Raw genomic sequence first — 25,121 nt, 5'->3', positions numbered from 1 at the left:
CATATAACACAAACAACATCAAAAGCCAACAGAACACTTGGATTTTTAAGAAGAAACTTAAATAAGTGCCCACAAGACATAAAAGAGAGCGCATACAAAACATTAGTCCGATCTCACCTTGAGTATGCATCTGCAGTGTGGGACCCATATAAAAAGTGCCATATTAACCAAATCGAGATGGTACAACGAAGAGCTGCCCGATTTGTAACATCAACCTATTCTCGGGAACCAGGAACTGTAACCAACATCTTACAGACACTTGGCTGGCCAACACTAGCAACACGCAGACAAGGAGCCAGGCTTATACTCCTTTATAAGATCCTACATGGAGAAGCATCAGTCATTATTCCAGATTACATTAGGAGACCAACTGTAACAACCCGACAATACCACAGAGACAGGTTTTCCAGAGTCAGCACTTCAACGGATGCCTATAAATACAGTTTCATCCCAAGAACAATTGTTGACTGGAACCAACTACCTGAATGTGCCATCCAAGCTCCCACAACAGTCGCCTTCCGGGTCTGTGTGTGGCAGTTCCTGGCGTAACTATTGATACCTGATTTTAACCCTGTACAGTTGTTGCAAACATCACATAATTTTTTGTTTTTTGTTCCTGTAAAGACACAACGTTTGCTATTTTTAACTTGGCGTGTACTGGTTGACACACGCGCACAGTATATTTGCGTTATGGAATTTCCGACTGCAGATTAACCACATAGAAGTAGAAGTAGAAGTGATCGAGTTTATTGTATATTCTTTTATAAAATTAAATTATATGAATAAACTCTTTCCCTTATAATGCTTAGATTAAAGAAATAAACAAAAAACATGACATACAGAATAATATTATCTTTTTATAAAAAAAAACCCTGGTCGTTCTGGAAAAAGCAGGAAGACCCCCCCCCCCCCCCTCGTGCCTGAGGGAGATATGATAATAATATTCATATTTCACGAGGGGTTTGCAAGATGGAAATATGATTTTTCGAGGGCGTGCAAATCTTCATATATATATATATATATATATCCAAGGAAAAGGTCTTATTCCACTGCCTATGCTTTGTTTACTACCTGCACATAAAATATTTTAGTTTGCATACATTTTTGACATTTTATAACTAAAAACGACATACAGTACGGATCAATTTAAATATTAACGCCTGAAATAAATTAATCACGATAAAGATTATTGCTATTACTATTTAGAGGGGGGAAAGTTCAAAACCGTTATGTTGGTTAACCGCGCGTAACGTCGCACGATGTGCACCCATCATTTCAGAGGGGAATATGATACTTAGAGGGGAATATGAAGATGACTGTGTTCAATGGCAATTGCGTGGGATAATCTCAACCAATCAAATATTGAATAAACTATCATTATTTATTCAAACAGGGAAACAATATCATTTATAAAATTTCATGTTCACGTTTAATTATTTGAATAAAGTAATCTATGAAGGAATAAATGTATATTTCTCTTGCAGATTTCTAGAGTTACTGTACATTCTAAAATTGTCTTTAGTTATAAAATATGAAAATAGATTCAGCAAACGATTTTTAGTTCTCCTTTAACTAAATTTTAAAACAGATATAAACGTTACAGATAGCCACACTGCAATGTCCCTTGAACCTGCTGGGTTCTGGGTGTTTCCTACAGATGCATAGTCTTAAAATATAAGTCACAGCAAAATATTCTATATTGGTTTTGAATTATTATCTGACATATATCTACAGGTCATATTACAACCCATTGTATGCCATTAACGAACCACATAAGAATTCGTTAGAAGTTTCAATTCTTTCTAAAATATAAAAGTTGAAATGTTGGATATTATAAATTAGTGGTAAGTTGAAAAGATATCACATATAAATATTTTTTTTTCAAATACTACTTTAATTTTAAGATAGCCGCTTACTCGACGCTATATGTACTGTTATTTGTGGTGGTTGAAGATAGGTATGACATGAACAACATCATTGAAACGTTATTTATCTATTGTGAATTGGGAAACAAGTTTTGCAACTTATATTAATCTCTTTCCACTTTGTGCCGGGTGCGAGTGCTGCCTTGTAGCGGCACTAGCCTACTCTTGTCTAAAGTCGTGCTTCTTTCTTATAATATAGGCGGTCCCGTTTCCTTTCAAGTCACATTTTTGTATTTGATACTTCTTTTTTGCCTTATTAAACTAATATAAATTTGTAATTTTATATTTTTCATAATTTTGTGAACAGCCGCGTCAAGACTGGACTTATACTTTATATACTTGAGTGCTTGAATTTTGTGCTTACGGTTTATACATATATATGGTAAGGGCTTTGTGTGTTTTATTATGATAAACCTCTCTACTCCAGTATGAAATAGATGGAAATTGTTATTTCTATTTAACAATTTGAATTAAATTACAATTCAAATATACATGTAATTGTCCTGTCTTGTAAAAATTTTCATTCAATGGCGAGTGTCATGTTTCTTTTCATTTGTTTAAAATAACTAGAAATTGGTAACATGTGTATTAGTTACTTCTTAATGTTAAACTTCATTTAACAATCTAGGTTCACTGATCTTTGACAAATTCTTTCTATTTGGTTGACAAATCAACTGAGAGTAAATAATGTAACAGATTTACCAGGTTTTTGTGTGTTAATTTCAATTAGAAATTATACCACATAATTTGTGCTTTTCTGTTTGTAAATAAATTCACACTTTTATATGTAATTCGCAGATGTAAAAATGATTATCATATTTATATAAACACCCCCTAAGTTTGGTTTTGTCTGCTTTCTAAACTATCCTTTTTTGTTTGTTAAATCTTTGAAATAGTTCTAACCGCGATATAGCCTTTTAAAACTGGTGCGGTTTAAAGCAATCGTCAGTCTATCAAGTTGTGTTACCGGCTACTTTGGACAGGCCAACACAGAATGTGGTGGCACAGGCACTTGTTTCTGAAATTTTGTTTTCTTCCATTCGATAATTTTTAAGAGTCTGTGTGTGCAGGTGGTGTTAAAATGATCACAAGAGCTCAAATGTTTCCCTAATCTGGGACAGTGTTGTAACACCACAACATAAAAAACAAATTGTTAAAGTCATGTAATTTAAAAGCCTTTGATCATTATAGATCAACACAAAGCACATGCACTTTTAGAATAGACTCAAGACACAAGGTGCAAATCTGAGAGAAATCGTAGTTACCGAAAGGGTTTTTTTTAGCAATCACAAAATTAAAAGGCATCGAAAGGATGTAGGACCGTAAAGCATTTGAATATTAAATATATAGCCTGTCTCCGGGTGCGGGATTTTGTCGCTGTGTTGAAGACCTATTGGTGGCTTTGGACTGTTTTCTGCTGTTTGGTCGGGCTGTTGTCTCTTTAACACATTCCCCATTACCATTCTCAATTATATATTTACCATTCTTGACATATATATATATATATATATATATATATATATTATAAGAATTCATTAATTTATTAATATCTAAAACATTTTATTTCTAGAGCTGAACCGAGAAGGGAGATTTATATGGTTCAATATCTTAACCAGTAAAAATGACAAGTGGTAACCGATACTGTGACCCATGCAATCAGAGAAGTTCTATAAAACTTGCACGTGTCTGGTGTACAGAGTGTCAGGAAGCATTGTGTAAAGAATGTGAAGCATACCATCAAACATTCAAAGTTAGCAGAGATCACAGGCTGATTCCAGTAGTAGAAAATGACCAAAATCCTACTTCATTATTTAAAATCAAAGCCTTTTGTGAACGCCATGCTCTTAAAAGAAACGAATTTTATTGTACTTTACACGAAGAGCCTATGTGTGCAATATGTGTTGCAAATGAACATAAGAATTGCGATGGAATTATTACAATAGAAAAGGCTGCAGAAAATGCTAAGTTTTCGCCAGCGCTTGCCGACCTTGAGGACAGAATGTATTATGTGGTTAACTTATTGCAAAAATTAAAGCAAGACCGCATCCTCAACATACAAGTTCTGGACAAACAGAAAACCCATATGCTCCTTGAAATTAAACGATTTCGAGAGAATATAACTAGACATCTTGATATGTTGGAAAAAGAACTTAATACAGATGTTACAGAAATGCACCAAAAACACGTCGAAGACCTTCAGTTGCAAGCGCAAGAGATAGATAATCGTATGCATACTATCAAGGAATATCAACAATCTTCAAAAAAGATTAAAAGCCAAGCCACAAATGTCCACCTGCTCCTTGCTATTCGAGAGCTTGAAAACCTTCAGATGTCACAGGAGGAGTATCTGGAAACGATCAGTGACAGACTAAGTCGGATTGACATCAATCTAGAGTTTAACCAGAATGCTGTCGAAATTCCAACTCTTGCTAAACCGTTAGGTTTTATACAAACAAAGATTTCGCCATGTTATGTTTTTACAACGACGGAAAGAGTTAAACACGCGCCCTTATATGTTAAAGGGATACTACACGAAACACGAACCGAAATCAAACATGATTTTATTGTGCCACGTTCAGATAGGAATGCAGCGATAACTGGTGGAGTCTTTCTTTCTGATGGAAGAATCGTTCTCGCTGACAACAACAATAAGCGTTTACTTATTTACAATGAAAACGGAACCGTCTTCGTAGAGGTGAAGCTTAATGGTAAACCATGGGACGTCACAGAAGTCGGGTTGAATAAAGCAGCGCTTACATTACCCAGTGATAGAATGGTACAATTCTTCGACATAAAAACCATGCGTGTGACGCAAGAAACAAATGTGAAAGGTCGCATTTATGGTTTATCAAGCTATGGAGGCAGGACGGTCGTAGTATGTAGAGGGTCTGGTATGCTCATTCTAGACGAGGAGGGCCAAGTTGATACTGCGTTGCCGATTGACGTGACATTTGTTGAATACGTGTGTATCGGACCAGGGAGAATCTATTACACTGACTGGTACCGAAAATCCGTGCACTGCATTGGCATGACTGGTGAAGAGATATTCAGGCTGAAGTATAACAAGATGAAGTATCCTTTGGGCATAACCCTAAACAGAGATGGAACAGTCTTCGTCGTTGGACGGGATTCACACAATGTTTTACACGTGTCTGCAGACGGTCACCAGAGGGAAGTTATTCTAGGAAAACAACATGACCTCACCTATCCTCGGGTAATATCATCTCATCATGGTAGCCGTAGAATGTTCGTTACTTACAGTAACAAACATGTTGTTGTATTCACATTGACATAAATGACTCTTCATCTTAAAAATTTGAAATAAAGTTTTAAAATTCCTACATAAAATGTATCCATTACTCGTGAAGTTAAATTATATTTTTTTAGTCCACAAACTTATCAGCTCCATGCCTGTCCAGATTGTTGATATTGACTTTGAGTTAGCTGTCAATAACTGCCAGTACTCTCAGATCTGTACTCAGTAGTTTATTTTTTGTTGTGATGGATGCATAAGTACCCTGCCATGCACGTCCGATTTGTGTTATTGTTAGACGTTTTTTCTGTTTTATATCGATCTGATGTGTTAATTGTCGTAGTTTTTTCCTATGTTTTACTGTTACACCACCGTCCCATTTTCGGAGAGGGTTTTTGCCTTCAATAGATATAAGAAGATGTGGTATGAGTGCCAATGAGACAACTCCTTATTCAAATCACAATTTGTAAAAGTAGACCATAATAGGTCAAAGTACGGTCTTCATCATGGAGCTTTGGCTCACACCGAGCACCAAGCTATAAAGGGCCCTAAAATTGACTAGGGTAAAACCATTCAAACGGGAAACCCATGCAACCGACTAATCGATATATAAAAAAACGAGAAACAAGAAACACTTATGAACCACATCAAAAAACGACAACTACTGAACATCAGATTCTTAGATCTGTGTCATCTTATTCTTTATGACAAGTCTAGTCATCTTTGTTGACACTTTTAATTTTTCGCTTTGATACGATGTAGTAGTAACCAATTTAATGAGTTCTGTATTTTGAATACAGATTGTGGTGCCTGTTACAGGCATTCCGAGAAGTTCTCCTCTTAACCATTTCTAAACTAATCTTAATTTTAAATTTTCAAAATTTTGGCCTCGATCTTTACTGAAGAGACATTTATTGTTAAAATGCGCATCTGGTGCAGAAAAATTAGTACCGTGAATGTTGTTCTAGATATATAGTTGTGCCGAATAAAGAGCAATTTGGAATTTTGAAATTTTGAAACTTTTATAAAAATTCCAAAAATCTAAAATCAGAAAACTTTTTAATATTTTTCAAAATGTTAAGTTGTTTACACGGACCCGTCGTCAACTGACTGGGCATATATTTAAAAAAAAAAAAAAAACAAATGTAATACTGATTTAAGTTAATATCTTTTCTTATGAAACACATCGGCTTTCCATACTTAAAAACTATTTTCAGTTCTGTTTGTATTTCATGCCGTAACCATTTGATGTAAATGTGTTGAAAGTCACAGAACACAAATTTCGATCCACAAAATCGCTTAAACACAATCATAAAAGTACAGAGTCACAATTAATTTATTTAAAATCGTTAAAATATATATTAAGAGAAAATTTCTTGATATAACTTTGTTCGTTTTTTTTTTTAAAATACATTCAATATATATACAATGTTTATGAATTTGGTATGATATATATGTTTGTATGTTTTGTATTGTCTTGGTATCAATCCTGTAATTTTGGATTTCAAACCAATAAAAATTACTTACTTACTTACTAATTACTTGTTCATACGCATATTTTGCCGTTAGCTAGCGTGACATATTCATATGATTATACTGTCATATCAAGACATTGCCAAGAATCTGAAAAACCACACACACACACACAATCAATTAATAATAATCGTAATTATTGTTGTATTTTTTCTCCAGTGGTGCGAGTTTGTCGAAAGAAAGGCGTGAGGAGTTGAAAGGGGCGAGTGCTTAAAGAGTTGGGACGAGTTGAAGACTTGACATGTCAATGGGGCGAGTTGTCATTATTAATTTTAATAACCCTGGACATTTTTGTTTCCTACACTATTAGATTTTCAAATCACTTTGAAGTATACTCATACAAAGAAAAACGGACAAATACATAGCTATTAACATTTTATTGTTCAAGGCTGATTGTTCGTGTCTCAGGAAAAAACGAAAGGGCACCTGTCTGTTTACTGTGTTGCTAGGTCATGTTTTTACTTCCGGTTCGTGCGTAGAACTTGTCTTCAAAATGTTTAAGAGTTAGGGGGAAATTAATGGAATTTCAAACACGTATATTCACTAAACCTTCGTTAATTGGAGGCAACTAATGGAATGAAAAAAAGTGAAGGATTATAATTAGCAGTAGGTAAGAGTGTGTAATAATGTTTGACGCTATAGATGTATAATTAAATAGTCGAACTATCCAAATAAATTATGACATATTGATAGGCTATTATATTATTTTCTTTGACGCCTAGCTTTCATCGCAGGAAGACGTCAAAGCAAAACTTTAAAATTGCCTTCCAAGACGTCAAAATTATTTGGACTAATATATTATAAACAGAATACACTAAGGAATGAATAAAAACAATAAAACATCGTAATTACTAAAAATTACATAGTTTTTGGTCGTTATGATTGTTTTTTCTTTTATAGAATACAATATGAGGGCCGCAAATTGTCAAAAATATCACATGGACGGTCCCATAAAACGTTCCTTAGCTAACATAATAACAACACTAAAGCAAGTAATATAATTTGACATTTCCATGCAGTTCATCAAAATTTGAAGAATCTATGTAAACCTTTTTTGTACACAATTTAAGAAAGGATGCATTAGTATTAATTAAAAAGTATCTATTTTCTATTATATAAAATTTTAAACAATTGAAAAAAAGAGATATGGTCATTTGGTGATTTGAAATTATATCTATTAATGAGGATGGTAAAGCCGTTATTTTCGTGCAACGTATTTTGCCATTTTTATTTCAAATGCAGCTGTGAAAAAGTTTCGTTATTCACTGTGTTTTGTGAAATCAGTAAAAAGATCAATGTGCAAGACATTTTTTATTGCTATAAAATACAGTGACATTCTAAAGACGTAAACATCACGGGGGGGGGGGGGGGGGTCTCAACATGGGATTTTGGGTACAGGTGTGCAGCTGGGATTTTAAAAACACCCCCCATTCATATATTGAATAATTGTGAAATCCTTACCTATACATATATTTCACAGCGAAATCATAACCCATTCATATATTTATCAGCTCAAATAGTACCTATATGCATATACAATCTTATTATACATCAAAAACACTTTTCAATTATACAATACACTTTAATTTATATGAAACATTGAACTTTTCAAACAATAACAAGTAAAAACACTGTTTTGAAGGTGCAATAGCACAAACAATATGACTTCACAGCTGGTTATAATTATGAGCCAAAAACACGCAGTTTTGAGGAAATAAACCTGTATTTAATGCATTTTTATGCCCCACCTACGATAGTAGAGGGGCATTATGTTTTCTGGTCTGTGCGACCGTTCGTCCGTCCGTCCGTCCGTCTGTCCCGCTTCAGGTTAAAGTTTTTGGTCAAGGTAGTTTTTGATGAAGCTGAAGTCCAATCAACTTGAAACTTAGTACATATGTTCCTTATGATATGATCTTTCTAATTTTAAAGCCAAATTAGACTTTTGACCCCAATTTCACGGTCCACTGAACATAGAAAATGAAAGTGCATGTTTCAGGTTAAAGTTTTCCAGGTTAAAGTTTTTGGTCATGGTAGTTTTTGATGAAGTTGAAGTCCAATCAACTTGAAACTTAGTACACATGTCCCTTATGCTATGATCTTTCTAATTTTAAAGCCAAATTAAACTTTTGACCCCAATTTCACGGTCCACTGAACATAGAAAATGAAAGTGCATGTTTCAGGTTAAAGTTTTTCAGGTTAAAGTTTTTGGTCAAGGTAGTTTTTGATGAAGTTGAAGTCCAATCAACTTGAAACTTAGTAAACATGTTCCTTATGATATGATCTTTCTAATTTTAAAGCCACATTAAACTTTTGACCCCAATTTCACGGTCCACTGAACATAGAAAATGAAAGTGCATGTTTCAGGTTAAAGTTTTTCAGGTTAAAGTTTTTGGTCAAGGTAGTTTTTGATGAAGTTGAAGTCCAATCAACTTGAAACTTAGTACACATGTTCCCTATGATATTATCTTTCTAATTTTAATGCCTAATTATATTTTTTATCCAATTTCATGGTCCATTGAACATGGAAAATGATAGTGCGAGTGGGGCATCCGTGTACTTTGGACACATTCTTGTTTTTGCTCTATGAGCAATCAGTTGAAAAGTTAAGCAAATTCTGCACAATTTTTTGAAAAATTTAATTTAACAAACAGTAATAGAAGTTCCGTGTTGAAGGCCGTACTTTGACCTATAACTGTTAACTTTTTATACATTGTGACTTGCTTCGTATGTCTTTCATTTTGGCAATCAAATAATGACAAATTCTTTCAACAAATTAAAAGTGATTAAGCAAGACACACAATGTCAATGAGAATAGACGCAACAAATTAAGTGCAAATAAATTGATCTGTTACGCAACTCACGTGACGCAACTAGTGCAAAAGGTTCGATATCTACTGGGTAATTTACTGAAGATTATTAATTGTGACAGTGTAATTAAATTTAATCAATATCAAAACTTGTGTAAATAAGTTTCAGCAGATGTGGAAATTTTAATGACAAAGAGTTTGGGAAATTCAGTGAAGATCGTTGCACAAAAAACTGAAATTTATGACCCATTGATATATCACAATCGGTCAATTACTACCTATTGATATATTTCCTCGGTAAAATTGCACCCCATTGATATATTTGACGGATCAAAAAAGGGACCCATTCCAGCGGCACATATGTATATACCTTTATATAGGAAGAGACCCCCCCGTGGTAAACATGTTTTCTTCTGTGAATTATTAGATACATGTATTTGACAAAATGAATAATATTTGATGTATGGAAGGATTTTAAGGCATACATGTCCAACTGACAGGTGTCATCTGACCTTGACATCATTTTGATGGTTCAGTGGTTATAGTTAAGTTTTTGTGTTTTGGTCTGTTTTTCTTATACTGTATGCAATAGGTCTACTAATACTATATTTGGTGTATGGTATGATTTTTAATGTGTACATATATACAACTGGCAGTTGCCATCTGACCTTGACCTCATTTTCATGGTTCTGTGGTCAAAGTTTAGTTTTTGAGTTTTGGTCTTTTTTCTAATACTACATATGTACATGTGTATACATGTATATATATGCAATAGGTCAACTATATATATTTGGTGTATGGAACTATTTTATGATGTACATGACAGTCTTGCAGGTTTTTTTGCCCTGTGTTAAATTTATGTGTTTCAGTCTGTTTTTTTCTTAAACTATATAAGCAATAAGTCAACTATATTTGTTGTATGGAAGGATTGTAAGATGAACATGTCTGTCTGGCATTGTTCATCCGTTCTTGACCTCATTTTCATGGTTCATGGTTCATTGGTCAATGTTTAGTTTTCTTGGTTGTCTGTTTTTATGCCCCACCTACGATAGTAGAGGGGCATTATGTTTTCTGGTCTGTGCGTCCGTTCATCCGTCCGTCCGTTCGTCCGTCTGTCCCTCTCCAGGTTAAAGTTTTTGGTCAAGGTAGTTTTTGATGAAGTTGAAGTCCAATCGACTTCAAACTTAGTACACATGTTCCCTATGATATGATCTTTCTAATTTTAATGCCAAATTAGAGTTTTTACCCCAATTTCACGGTCCACTGAACATGGAAAATGATAGTGCGAGTGGGGCATTCGTGTACTGAGGACACATTCTTGTTTAGAAAATATAAGCAATAGGTCAACTATATTTAGTGTATTGAATGATTGTAAGGTGCACCTGTATTTCTCGTTTGGTTTATATATGACCTTGACCTCATTTTCTTGGATTATGTTAAGTTTATGTAATAGTTCAGTAAAGCATTCTATTTACATGGTTTAGGACTAGCAACATAATACAATGTATCAATGGTTAGTAAAGAAGGCTAGACATTTCAGCGTGTGCACTCTTGTTTAAATTTAAAATCATCATTGTTTTTTCTCCAACACATGTACATGTACATGTACCAAGCTAGCTACTTATGTTTTACTTTACACAAACACATACATTGTAACAATAATACCAAATTACTTTGAAATACCAATTAATGGTAATCTTAAATAAATTAATAATAAATCATCTATTCACCAAAAAAAATTGACAATTTTTCTTCTTCAGGAAATAAATATTTTGATACATGTACATACATCTAAAAAACCATCTAATAATGCCAGACCAATTTGATTTATAGTTCTTTGCATTTTCCCGCTCCTGTTTTGGAGAAATAAACTTTTCAATAAAAGAAAATAACTACCGCTTCCGTATTTTTTTGGCCTGCATGCCACTCCGAAATTAGTCTTCCCTTGAAATATTTTTTTTCTCACTGACGCTTTGTTTATGCTTACCGGTATATTAAATCGTGGTTCAAATGTGTGATCAATCAATAAAATGTGAAGGGAAATATAAAAATCAAAACAGAAAGTCCATCAATTGTTGTTGGTTCAGCTCAAATTATGGTGTGAAAAGACAATCCTTGAACAAGCATCTATCCAGTGTTCCTCATCATTTACATTTGAAGATATTTTCTATGAAGCGAAAAGGGTAAAGTAGGTCAATATTTCTTTTGATGATATTAAACACGCACAAATTCGTCAACAACGGTTGGCATCATCAATCAATGTAGGCACTGACTGATATGGATATTTCTGTGTTCGGCAAGTCAGTAAACTAAATATGTAAATGTTTTAATGGAAAGACGAACAGCCTCAGATCAAAAGAGGGGTGAGATCCAAATCTCAAAACAATAATTTAACTGAATTACCAACAGGTCCGCCTAAAAAGATTGCATTTTAGTGTTAATGATAATGATATTAAGAACTTATTCATTCCCAAATGGCATTTTTAAGTCACGTTTATGCGTTTTTTTTCCAAATATTTTAAAGAGTTTATAGTAGTTTGCTAAGTAAAAGTCAGAATAATGTATTCAAATTGGGTAAAAGGAACCATGTTAGCTAGCCAATTGAATAACTTGCTTAGCATGTTCTAATGCAAACCAAGATATATTTCATTCACTAATCATTTTGGTCCTTATAAACATGCATGAATATTTATCAAATAATTACCTATTATATATAAACATACACATATGGTGCCTCTTGACCACATTTCATACAATGAAATTAATACACACAGAAAAATTATTGATTAAACAAAAATAAACTATACCACAGCGGAACAAGAAGACACATAGCTGTTGTGATGTTGAGTATTTGCTTGGCATTAATAGAGACATCACTGTAACTTTGAGATGAAGAACAGCAATAAAAGTCTATTTCTTTGCCTTTTGTAATTGTATTCCTTTACAAATGCTGATTTTGTGTCATGAATGTGTAGATTTCTTCCTTTCTTTTCAAGGATTTGGTACAGGCAAATGAATTTTTAATGTATGCATCATAACATCAGTGCTTTTCCCTCATTCTGTTTGATAATCCTAGCATGTATTAGTTTAAAATAAAAAAAGAAAGATATCGCTCGCCCCTCTTGCAGACCACTCGCCTGTCAAAAACTCATTTTCAAGAAATATATAAAAACAAAAATATTTCTCTCGCTCACCCCATTTTTTTTTAGAGCAAATGTCTGAAGAACTATTAAATTGGTGTGGCCGAAATGTAATTCAACTGACATCTGAATAAAAATAGGGTGTGAACGGATCCAGAAGGCAAATGTTTGGGGTGGGAATGTTTGGGAGCAAATGTGTTTTGGGAGCAAATGAACTTGATACAGGTCATGGTCTACCTATAAACTGATTAGATTGGGGTTTATTAAATTTAAATTAAATTAAAGCACAGGGAATCTGGTCATTTATTGTTTAATTGATCCAGAAAATCAGTCAAAAAATATATTTTACAAAATTTCAGCAAGAAGATAATCATTAGGACATGATACTAAATACCTAACTTTCAGAGGTATTGTGGTCAGGTGGTTGATTTTCATCTGATGAAGGCATGGAAGACATAATCTTTCTTTAACATGTTTTAAAAGTCTATAATTGATGTCTGGAGCTGGCATGTAATTAGTAACTGCTAGTAGTCCTTTGCTAATTTATGTTATCTTTTTCATTTTGCTTCATAGTTTTTTCTATAACCTACACTAACATTGGAATTGGACTTTTTTGATTTAATTAAACTGCATGTTTCTGCTGTGATTTTGTTTACTCTACATTAGCTAGAGGTGAAGGTATAGATTTAAGACCTCACAAAATTTGTTTTACTTTGCCACATATATATAGTGCCTGTCCCAAGTTAAGTGCCTCAACCTTTGTAAGTCTTGTATATTTTTTAATTTTGGTTCATTTGTATGTTTCTGAGTTAAGTGTGATGTTTGCTAAACAAGTTTAGGTGCAGGTTTTTCTCCCTGCTTTGAAGACCCATTGGCGGCTATGGGTTGTATTCTGCTGTTTGGTTGGGTTGTTGTCTCTTTGACACAGTCCTAGGCATTTGCATTACCTATTCTAACTTTGGAAAACAAGATAACTCGGATACTCAGTTTGTTTTTATAAACATTGAGATATTTCCACGATGTTAATATTACCATTGAAATATCCTTTGTAATACTAATAATAAATATATATTCACAACGTAAATTCGTTTATCCTTACTCCTATGTGTTATAATTTAGTCTCAGGGTTCTCGCTCCATAGGCGTATCTAGGGGGGCCCTGGCCCCCCTTTCTCGGGAAAAATTTTGTTGATTATATAGGGAATCACTGAAGCATGACTGGAGCGGGTAGTGTATGTTCACAAATGAACACTTTCATGAATTAATAACTCACAAGCCATTAATTTTTTATTTTTTATATAACTACAACTTATATATATAGTCTTTGTTAATATTAATCAAGACTTGTTTCTAAACGTGAAGGTATGAGATCTACATTGATATAATAAATGTTTATTTGAAACTTTATTATTGTTAAATTTATAATTAAATATGTTTTCAAATAAGTAATGTGAAGTCCAATATTGTGTTGACAAATTATGCAACAAGTTATAATATAAACTCCACAGGAACAACTGGTGGTTTTATTGACATGCATAGCGGGTTATTTTATTTTATTTTAAAGTGTGCACCACATGCTTTATGTTATTTCGAATAGACAGAAAAAATATTACAGTCATTTCTAATAATTTAATTCTAAATTCCATTTTAAGCCAGAGTAAACCATGAAAAAACGTTGATGACGTCATGGTCACATGACAAAATTATGTCTATGAGCTGATAAACAAAACAACTTCAGCCAATTTAGAAGACATGTATCCAAAATTAAATTATGATAGGTTATTGTTTTAGAAAGGATGGTGCATTATTCATTGTTCTATTGACACAAAAGTTGAACTAGCGATACACATAACCATGCAAGTATCAAGTTATATTTTATAGTTATACAGTTTGAGTTCTGCAGCAACTACCGGTAATATGTGTGTCTATCGTTAAGATGTCAAGCGATGTCATCATATTACTAATTAAGTTTATTAAAGGTAATAACAAAAATATCACATCCCAACAAAAATCTTTACTTTTCACTGGAAGTTTAAGATTTATCTGAGTACTCGAGTACTCCCAAGTATTATGACCGAGTACCTGAGTGTTAAATTTTCGATCTTTTGACATCCCTAATTCCCTAGTATATATCGCTTACTTTCCTACATTTTTTTTTCTGTTTTCCTTGAATGGTTAATAAGGTTAACGTAAACATATAATGATATATAATAATAATTCAGTTAAATGTTGTAAATGACACCATGGCCGTGGGATAAAAGATTATTTACTTTAAAAATAATCTCATTAGGTATAGCATAATGCCATTTTGCAAGGATTATTAAAGAAAGTTTTTAACTATAAGGTAATATACAATTTATTATTCTGTGAAAGTGTTTTTAATTATACATGAACAATGTTTACACATGTATTTATTAAATTGTGAAGATGCATTTTATTTAAAGTACATTTATTTTATTGCTTCTGTTTTTAATTTGTTGAATTTTTGGTGTTAAAAGTCTTATGGCATTTTTTAGCATTTTAGTGCAAATTAAATTTACATGTTTTCTGCAAAATAAATGCAAAGTACTTGTCAACCAGTAAGTGGAAATTTTTGACTGCTACCACCTGAAAAGAGTTTATTGAAAATGGGCTAAAAGTTCATTTGTAAACTTTTATTTTGTAAATTTTCCCCTCAAACAGTTATTGCCAGGTCTTATTTAGATGCAGAAAGAATAACATCTTACAAGTAATGTACAGGCCATTGGATTAAACCTTCCCCATTCCAACCAGATATCATAGGCGGATCCAAGGTTGGGCCCCCTCTTTTCGTGGGAAAAATTTCGTTCATTATATAGGGAATCACTGAAGTGTGACTGGAGCAGGTCCCCCTTAGGTCAGTCAGCAGGCCTCCTTACAAAAATTTCTGGATCCACCACTGCATGCATGGACATGCTGCTTATTTATGTATTGTGTAGAACCTAATGGGCTTAGACATTTAGCACTGTTGTTACTCATTGATAGGAAAAGTCCAAACAAGAACATACATTATGTATTTCATACATGTGCATTTTGTACTCTAATCAAATATTTAGGTTTGCACTTGTTATGCTTGATGATGGGACATATTTAGATATGGACATGGTTTTATATGTTATGAATGCATTAAGGCCACTTTTATATTAGGTGTATATTCTTAGCTAGTTTTTTAAGAAATACCAATACTTTTGACAGAAATGTTGCCCTTGAAATTTATGGAAATTGTACTTTTACAGTATTTTTTTATGCTTGAAAATATTGCTTGCATTTATTAATAACATATAAAATACATATAGACTAGGGATTACAAGCTGGATGCACATTGCACATTGTCTGTCTTGCAATCGTATATATACATATGTAGATATAATTGTTATTTTCGCAAAATTTTCAAACTCTAAAGTCCTAATTGCAGCAAAAATTGCCAGAGCTGAACCAAACATATATTAGATCTGTAACTTATAACTTACGTACTTAAACTCTTTTCATAATGAAAAGGCTTTTGGCAAAAAGTCTCTATAACTGTTTGGAATGAGGGAATGAATGACAAAATGACAGATAAGTACAAAACTATACAAAATGCACCAGATAATCATTCTAATGCTATAGTGATATAATTTAGTTTGTGCTTTTTTAGCTCACCTGGCCTAAAAGGCCATGTGAGCTTTTCTCATCACTTGGCGTCCGTCGTCGTCGTTAACAATTTTTCAAACATCTTCTCCTCTGAAACTACTGAATAGATTTGAATGAAACTTAAAATGTTTGTTCCTTAGATTATCCTGCACAAAGTGTGTGCTTCGATTTTTGATCCGTCAAAAAACATGGCCGCCGTTACTTAAAATAGAACATAGGGGTCAAATGCAGTTTTTGGCTTATATCTCAAAAACGGAAGCATTTAGAGCAAATCTGACATGGGGTAAAAATGTTCATTAGGTCAAGATCTATCAGCCCAGAAATTTTCAGATGAATCAAACAAACCATTGTTGGGTTGCTGCCACTTAATTGGTAATTTTAAGGAAATTTTGCAGTTTTTGGTCATTATCTTGAATATTATTATAGATGAAGATAAACTGTAACAGCAAAAATGATCAGCAAAGTAAGATCTACAAATAGGTTAATATGACCAAAATTGTCAATTGACCCCTTAAGGGGTAAATGTCCTTTAATGACAATTTTTCACAATTTGTTCATCATATTTGCTAACTTTAAAAAATCTTCTCCTCTGAAACTACTGAATGGATTTGGATGAAACTTAGCATGATAGTTCCTTAGATTATCCTGCACAAAGTGTGTGCTTCGATTTTTGATCCGTCAAAAAACATGGCCGCCCTTACTTTAAATAGAACATAGGGGTCAAATGCAGTTTTTGGCTTATATCTCAAAAACGAAAGCATTTAGAGCAAATCTGACATAGTTAAAAATGTTCATTAGGTCAAGATCTATCAGCCCTGAAATTTTCAGACGAATCAAACAAACCATTGTTGGGTTGCTGCCACTTAATTGGTAATTTTAAGGAAATTTTGCAGTTTTTGGTCATTATCTTGAATATCATTATAGATAAAGATAAACTGTAAACAGCAAAAATGATCAGCAAAGTAAGATCTACAAATAGGTTAATATGACCAAAATTGTCAATTGACCCCTTAAGGGGTAAATGTCCTTTAATGACAATTTTTCACAATTTGTTCATCATATTTGCTAACTTTAAAAAATCTTCTCCTCTGAAACTACTGAATGGATTTGGATGAAACTTAGCATGATAGTTCCTTAGATTATCCTGCACAAAGTGTGTGCTTCTATTTTTGATCCGTCAAAAAACATGGCTGCCCTTACTTTAAATAGAACATAGGGGTAAGTTTTTGTGTTTTGGTCTGTTTTTCTTATACTATATGCAATAGGTCTACTAAAATTGGTGTATAGAATGATTGTAAGGTGTACATAAAATTGAGAATGGAAATGGGGAATGTGTCAAAGAGACAACAACCCGCCCAAATAAAAAACAACAGCAGAGGGTCACCAACAGGTCTTCAATGTAGCGAGAAATTCCCGCACCCGGAGGCGTCCTTCAGCTGGCCCCTAAACAAATATATACTAGTCCAGTGATAATGAACGCCATACTAATTTCCAAATTGTACACAAGAAACTAAAATTAAAATAATACAAGACTAACAAAGGCCAGAGGCTCCTGACTTGGGACAGGTGCAAAAATGCGGCGGGGTTAAACATGTTTGTGAGATCTCAACCCTCCCCCTATACCTCTAACCAGTGTAGTAAAGTAAACGCATAACAATACGCACATTAAAATTCAGTTCAAGAGAAATCCGAGCCTGATGTCAGAAGATGTAACCAAAGAAAATAAACAAAATGACAATAATACATAAATAACAACAGACTACTAGCAGTTAACTGTCATGCCAGCTCCAGACTTCAACTAAACTGACTGAAAGATTATGATTTCATCATATGAACATCAGGCACAATCCTTCCCGTTAGGGGTTTAGTATCATACCATCATAACATATATGAGAAGAACATAACCCGTGTCATGCCAACAACTGTTTTTAGAATAAATGTGTTTAGTTCCGATGCAAAGACCTTATCAGTGACTCAATATTAACGCCAAAATATGCAATCTTTAATGACTTGACAACAGTATCGTAATTATATCCCTTCTTAATAAGTCTATTCAAAGGTTTTGTAAGTTTCTGAGGTGAATGTCTAGCTGACAGGTGTCATCTAACCTTGACCTCATTTTCATAATTCAGTGGTCAAAGTTAACTTTTTTAGTTTTTGTCTATTTTTTTAATACTTTATGCATTAGGTCAACTATATTTGGTGTATGAAAATATTTTATGATCTATATGTCGGTTACACAGGTTTTATTTGAACTTGACCTCATTTTCACAGTCCATTGCTAAGTTTTAAGTGTTTGTGTTTTGGTCTCATTTTCTTTATTTATAAACAGTAAGTCATATATATTTGTAATATTGAAGAATTGTTAGCTGTACATGTTTGCCTGGCATGGTTCAATATGTTCAATAAGGCATTGTTTACCAGGTGAGCGATTCAGGCTCTTGAGAGCCTCTTGTTTACTTAACTTCGAGGGAAATGGAAACAAATACATTTTGATAATGTCTACGGACAAGACATTTTATTGATATTCAATTAAATGCTTTCAAAGATGATTGTTAAAGTTAAGATTAAAAGTTAATAATTAAATTTTAAGCTGTGTTTTTTAAATTTTGAAAATATAAAAATGTACCCATAATTCTTAACATATCTCAATAATTAATGGTTAAGCCAAAATGAAGACACATTCTTTTAACTGAAATCCATATATCTGACTGTTTAAAACAATCAAACTATTATTAAAACTCAATTTTGACATAGTTGAATGTGTTCTCTTGAAAAAATAACATACATTTTACCTATCAAATTAGGCTGAACTCAAGGAAATTGGATACAAATATATTGTGGTAATGTCTACGGACAAGACAATTTCAGTTAAAAAAAAAATCTGTTAGAATTAATTGTGACTATATTTATGTTGAAAATACTGAGTTTTAATTTGAATAGATAACTTTCATCACCTATAAATAAGATTTAAGTTCCATAGCAGACATATAATTGAATTTAATACTTGTTATGTACAAGTGTCTTGTCCGTAGACACTTCCTCATCCGCTGTTAATACTGAATGCAAAAGATAAAGTTAGAGAGAGAGAAATACTTTTTCTTCATTTGATTTAGTTAATCTTTTAAGGTATGCATCAACTGGAATAAACAATATTGAAGTAAAATAAGGTATGTTTTTTATGACTGATAATCTGACACTTTTTAAAATCCACTCCTGTAAAGTAATTTTACAAAAATCGATAACACTTAAATTACCATTTATTTATTAAAAATAAGATATTTCTAAGTTTAAACAACACATAGGACTAATTAAGACCCATAAGGCCAAGCAATATTGATAAAAAGACATGTCTACGGACAAGACATGTGTCTACGGACAAGACATTCTGACATATTTTTGAATTTTTTCCTCTATTAATAGATGGTAGAAAAAAATGTTAGTAGTGTTTTCATATCTACAAAAGAACGGGAACTTAGCAATGCAACATTAATGTAATTATGCTTCCAGTTTACTAGGGAATGCATGTCTACGGACAAGACATTTTTTCACTTTATTTGTATATCCAACTTTGATGGCATATATCTCCAGCTAGGGTACAGCAATTTGGATAAATGAGGTAGTTTTTGATAATGTGTATACTAGAAGAGAAAACAAAACACATAATGGCATAAATTTGATTTATTTTTCTCTTTTATCACTACACTGAGCAAGCTAAAAACAAAAGTACAAAATTGCATAACAAGTGCATAGTATTCAACTTTTTATCATAACTTTGTAACCACTGAAGATTTTTTGTTGCAACAACCAGTAAAAGAAAGAAGAATAAATTGTCTATAACAGTGAACCAATAATGTAGTTCAAATTAAGTTCACTTATTAACTATCAATTGATAAAAACAGTGAAATTTTAAATGAAACAACATAACGAGAAATTTTGCCCATTTTCAGCGTGTATTTTAGTGTTTTATTTCAAAACGGTACCACCTATACATGATATTTGATATTCATTGTGAAACCCTACATTCTCTTCTTCAGTTCAAAGATGTATTACTTATGTAAAGTTTATATTCTTGTCTTTACAAGCCTATAACATGGACCCAATATGAAATGCACATCTGATCTTGGCTAGGCCGAAAGCATTATGGGTATTTCTATTTACGCCATACCAACAGTTTTACGCCCGTAAGAAAATTAACGCCTTGCTTATTTCAATTTACGCCTTGCTTATTTTAATTTACGCCAGGTTTCCTGCTTTTTTCTACGCCGTAAGGACTACAAATTTACGTTTCCTGCTCCCTTACGCTTGGATCTAGACATGTAACTACCACTTACGCCTGGTTTACGCCTTATTTCCAGGCGTAATACGCCTTATAATTTCGTACGGGTATGCTTGTTCACTGTTTTTGGAATTATTGCCATTGTTAACAAACTCTTTCTGGTCACAAGGTCATTAATGACATGACAAGGTATTTTGTTGTAATATGATATTGAAATTGATTGAATTGCAACATTTTATAACTTGGAAGTCCTTGATTTCCCCTTTTATGGTGTACAAGAGTTAAAAAGTGTTTCCCTAGCTATTAAACTTAAGTAGTTTTTGTCATCTTATTCCACATATGATATATTCAGGTGAATTTCTTAAGCCAGTGTTTTAAAGATTTTAAGTAATATATTATATAAGCAATATCATTTTAAGATCAATAAATCATGCAATGTTCACTGAGAAATATTGAATTGATTTATTGTGCATAAAACTGTAACCTTTTCTACACAGTATTTATAAAACTAATAATTAATTTAATACTAAAATGTTTTCATAGACAATAGATACATGTATGTATTTTCTTTGAATTAATAATGCATGATTGAAAAATAAATATTTAAAGTAACAATGTAATCAAAAATGCATTAGCAAGAAGGCCGGGTAATATTAGAAAATATAGATTATAATTATTCATCCAATTTCAGCTCAATTTAAGAGCATGTGATAATACATATTTGATTAGCATGATTAGCTAATATATATTCATAAAAAAGTTTGTAAAAATAAAGGCTTTTCAGTGTGAAATAATTATTATATCAAAAAGCAATGGGTAAAATTAAAAGGAGAAATGTTGTTCATTATTAATGAAGGTATGGCCAATATGTTACTTACAGAGGGTACAGCAAAATTGAGAAAAGCAATCAAGTTGAGATGACCCATGATAATCTGTTTATTGGTATTTTACCTTAATGACGACATTGTAAATTTCATGTCATTTTCAATAGCAACGCCACATGCCCCCTTAGTTTCTAGCTATATTTAATATCACACGACTCCCGTTGATGAAGGAAATTATCAGTCAGCAAGATAAAAGGAAAATTTCATAAAATAACGATAAATAGGAAATATGTTTATAAGTTCAGATGATGCAGATCTGACATGGATGGTTGTACTAACAGCATGACAGCCAATGATGCAGCACATGAGTTTAAAATTGATTGAAACAAATATAGGAATATATATACAATACACATGTCAGATATGATGTTTTGCGCCATATAAACAGCAACAAAAAAAAAGTTAATAGTGATCATACTAACATCTTTACAGATAAGGGTGAAACTAAGGTAATAAAAGCATGAAGTCAACAGGCTTATCAGTATAATACTTTTAATGTGGTATGATTTTTGTATCATTAATTTTTTATTTTCAGTATCGATAATAAATTTGAAGATAGGAATTGATGACAGAACCAAAATGAGATAGTCAATGACAAGGAGTAAGATGAGTACAATTAAAGTGCGTCCAATGGACGAACCTCCTGATGATCTAATAGAGCACCCTGATCCTGGGAGTGTGGCAAGTCTACACTATGCAGAGGTAGCAGCGGTGGCAGAAGATGTAGGATCAGCTGTACCACAAGTAAGTGGCAAATATTATAAGTTATATGGTTTGCTATTGACTCCCTAGGGATCCATAGAGGGCTATCAAAATTAATAGGGGGTGAGGCTGAAGGAAAAAGATTATTTTACTACCACATCAAACGTCAAACAATATTTCCCTTCTCCAGAAAGTGAAATTTTCAAACATAAAACGTGAGAAGTATCCAACTTTAAATATTTAGATTTTAAATTAGAAATGTTGAGATTAAAGGAATATCCTCTTACAAGAAATATATTGTTGAATCTGTGATTGATTAAAAGAGAAAAACATGTCTGAATTAACAGTTACAAGTATGCATGAGCTACTTCTTAAAAATAATAGTTTTGAATTATGATATCTGGAAAGTCAACTAGGATAAGTATGAAAATAGATATTTAGATATAGCTGCGGTGAAAAAAATATCATTTGGATAATGACTTGCAAATATTAATGTAAAAAATTATTGTTGACATATGTGTCATTTAGCTACTGTTTTATTGACTAGATCCAACAAAAACTTTTATTTATATTGATAACAGATATTCACCTTTGAGAATGTATTGAGAAAAAAAGACTAAATATGATTTCCCACGTAAATACCCGAAAAAAATTGAGCATGATTTATAAAAAATGGTTAAATGAACTGTCTACTCAGTTTCTGTTGTTCAGAAATATTAAATATGACATATTTACCTTTATGGTTAAGTAAGTGCATAATGTATTGTTACTTTTTCAAAATCAATACATGTATCCATAACTGTAATTATAGAAAAACTGATATTTGTAGAAAATCATTGATATTACTAAGCCATAGATTGTGATTCTTTGATCATTTACCCGTTAAACATTTGTAGACATGTTTTGAGAAGTCATTAAAATACCAATTATTATAATCAAATTAATATAGAAGATTTTATTGTACTTGTTACTAAACTTAGAGGGAAATCATGTGTGACCACATGACTTGTTTGTCGGAATAAAACGGAAAATGGCATATTATGAATAACAGGACACAAAAAGGCAATGCAATAAATTGTTTTATTGCATAGCAATATAATATTACCCTCAAAAAGTAACCAAAAGTTAGCGTGCAATAAATTCTAATATTGCACTAGTGCAATAAATCTTCAAAATTCATGACGTCATCAACGACAAAATCTTAGTTTAAACCAATTTTTACTTTCAAATATTATATTTCTATACAATAAAAGGGTTATTGCATGAATATTGGGGAATATTGTCCCTCATAGAACATATATTTCACTCGCAAGCTCGTGCAATATAAAATTCTACTCAGGACAATATTCCCCAATATTCATGCAATAACCCTATAGTGTTTTGTGTAGTATTGTTTTACTGTTTGCCTGTTTGTCTTTTGATATATAGCAATGACATTGTCAGTTTATGTTTTACTTAGGAGTTTGAATTTCCCTTTTAAAACTTTCGCCTCTCTTTTCTGCCCATAAAAACAATTAAAAAAAGTCATTAGAATCTATTAAGGCAGGATATGAAATATTGAACCACTTACAGAATTTCCAAGAAGGCCCTTTTCAATAATCATGTCACTTTCAATAAAGTTGGGCTTCTTTATGCAGAAAAATTCCACCAAGGGCAGATAATCAAAACTGGATAATTCATTTTTTGAACCACAACAAAAACAATAATTTTCTCATTGTAATATTCTGTAAATTTGTTTGCCTTCAAATGTGAGCCTTTTATTTACAGGATGATATTAGTCCAGAAACCAGGTGGATCAAAAGCAACATTAAAATGAGAAATTGTCGTTGCTTTGTAAAAAAAGATCCAGAATCGTAAGTAAAAAGTCTATTTTGTCTATCATATTAAATCATTCATTTCATAAACTTACTGAACAGTAAATACGATAATATACAAGGTACATATATACAGCACACAATCATTACTTAAAGTTTAAAAGATCTAAACTGTCAGACACTAAAATCATCACTAACATGGAAATAAAAAGACCAAGCGCCATAAAAATAAAGCTACAATGCATGTTTATTACATCATTAGTACATTGTCATAAAGCACCTAGGAATATATAGATTAGGGTACCATATTATGGTCTGTTTCTCATATACTATAAGCAATTTAGGTTAACAACTTGGTGCATGGGTGTACATTGTACCATTGACTCATTTACACAAATCAATGACTATTTCAGTTTCATATAATGATACTTGCAGTATATCATTTTCTTTACACGTTCATCGTAATTTCAAATGTGAATCACAATTATTGACAAGGGCGGGATAATTTCAGCATGTGCATTATAAACATGATAAAGTACAGAAACCATGTGATTTCTAACATAAATTTGACTTTTATTTTAAGCATCTTATTTGTTGTTGTATTTTCACCTATTTTTTTTTTTATATGTATGCTTATTTAAAGCAAGTCTTAAAATAATTATTTTTGTTGTTGTTATTGTTGATATTTGAACTGTAAACAACAAACCCTACGAAAGAGACATTTATTTAATGTTTAATAAATTGATTTATAAAGGACACTTCCTCCGGTAAAACCTCAGGGGAGACAAATTGACGCGAGGTAAGATTTTTGCAACCACACGAGAGGCTTTTTTTAGAGAGATAACTATCCACTTGAGAATAAAAAAAAACTAATAACATTTAAGGCAAGACTTCCTTTTTAGCCCCTCCTCATGTACATGTATGTCTATGCTTATTTCGTCAACAGAGGGGGTTCAGAAGGAAGTCTTCCTCATTTTTTTGTTAAAACCAGAGTAATTCACAAAAAAAAAATGCAATATGAGATGTATTCATATAAAACAGTTATACATTTGTGATTGAGGAAAACATTAAATCAAGTATTTTTTCTGAAAATATCTTTACCATCCTTCAAAATTTCTCAAACTGCTTTTAAAA

At 32.3% G+C, this 25,121-nt stretch overlaps 2 protein-coding genes across 8 annotated transcripts in view; both read left to right on the top strand.

Annotated features, from left to right (window-relative positions):
• The first annotated feature begins 1,761 nt into the window (after positions 1 to 1,761).
• Positions 1,762 to 6,700, top strand: LOC143063998 (uncharacterized). Its single transcript, XM_076236487.1, has 2 exons — positions 1,762 to 1,844; positions 3,496 to 6,700. Exon 2 carries the CDS (start codon positions 3,547 to 3,549, stop codon positions 5,218 to 5,220), a length of 1,674 nt encoding a protein of 557 aa, XP_076092602.1. The 5' UTR covers positions 1,762 to 1,844; positions 3,496 to 3,546; the 3' UTR covers positions 5,221 to 6,700.
• A 421-nt stretch (positions 6,701 to 7,121) lies between these two features.
• LOC143063996 (transient receptor potential cation channel subfamily M member-like 2) overlaps positions 7,122 to 25,121 on the top strand; it is a 79,818-nt gene continuing 61,818 nt past the window's right edge. For 2 of the 7 annotated variants that reach the window (XM_076236479.1, XM_076236483.1), the window contains exons 1-4: positions 7,122 to 7,321; positions 22,007 to 22,215; positions 23,941 to 24,026; positions 24,742 to 24,786. In XM_076236479.1, coding sequence (XP_076092594.1) covers positions 22,063 to 22,215; positions 23,941 to 24,026; positions 24,742 to 24,786 — 284 coding nt within the window. In that variant the 5' untranslated portion in view covers positions 7,122 to 7,321; positions 22,007 to 22,062. The remainder of the gene's footprint in view (positions 7,322 to 22,006; positions 22,216 to 23,940; positions 24,027 to 24,741; positions 24,787 to 25,121) is intronic. The other 5 variants (XM_076236480.1, XM_076236485.1, XM_076236481.1 and 2 more) reach the window with 5 other exon arrangements.

Source organism: Mytilus galloprovincialis, chromosome 2 (assembly GCF_965363235.1).
Source record: "Mytilus galloprovincialis chromosome 2, xbMytGall1.hap1.1, whole genome shotgun sequence".
NCBI classification, from domain to species: domain Eukaryota; kingdom Metazoa; phylum Mollusca; class Bivalvia; order Mytilida; family Mytilidae; genus Mytilus; species Mytilus galloprovincialis.
Note: the sequence above shows the minus strand (reverse complement) of the source record. Positions and strands in the feature narration are given on the sequence as shown.

Coding starts and splice junctions, on each gene's coding strand:
- LOC143063998 (XM_076236487.1), top strand. CDS start 3,547: ATGACAAGTGGTAACCGATACTGTGACCCATGCAATCAGAGAAGTTCT.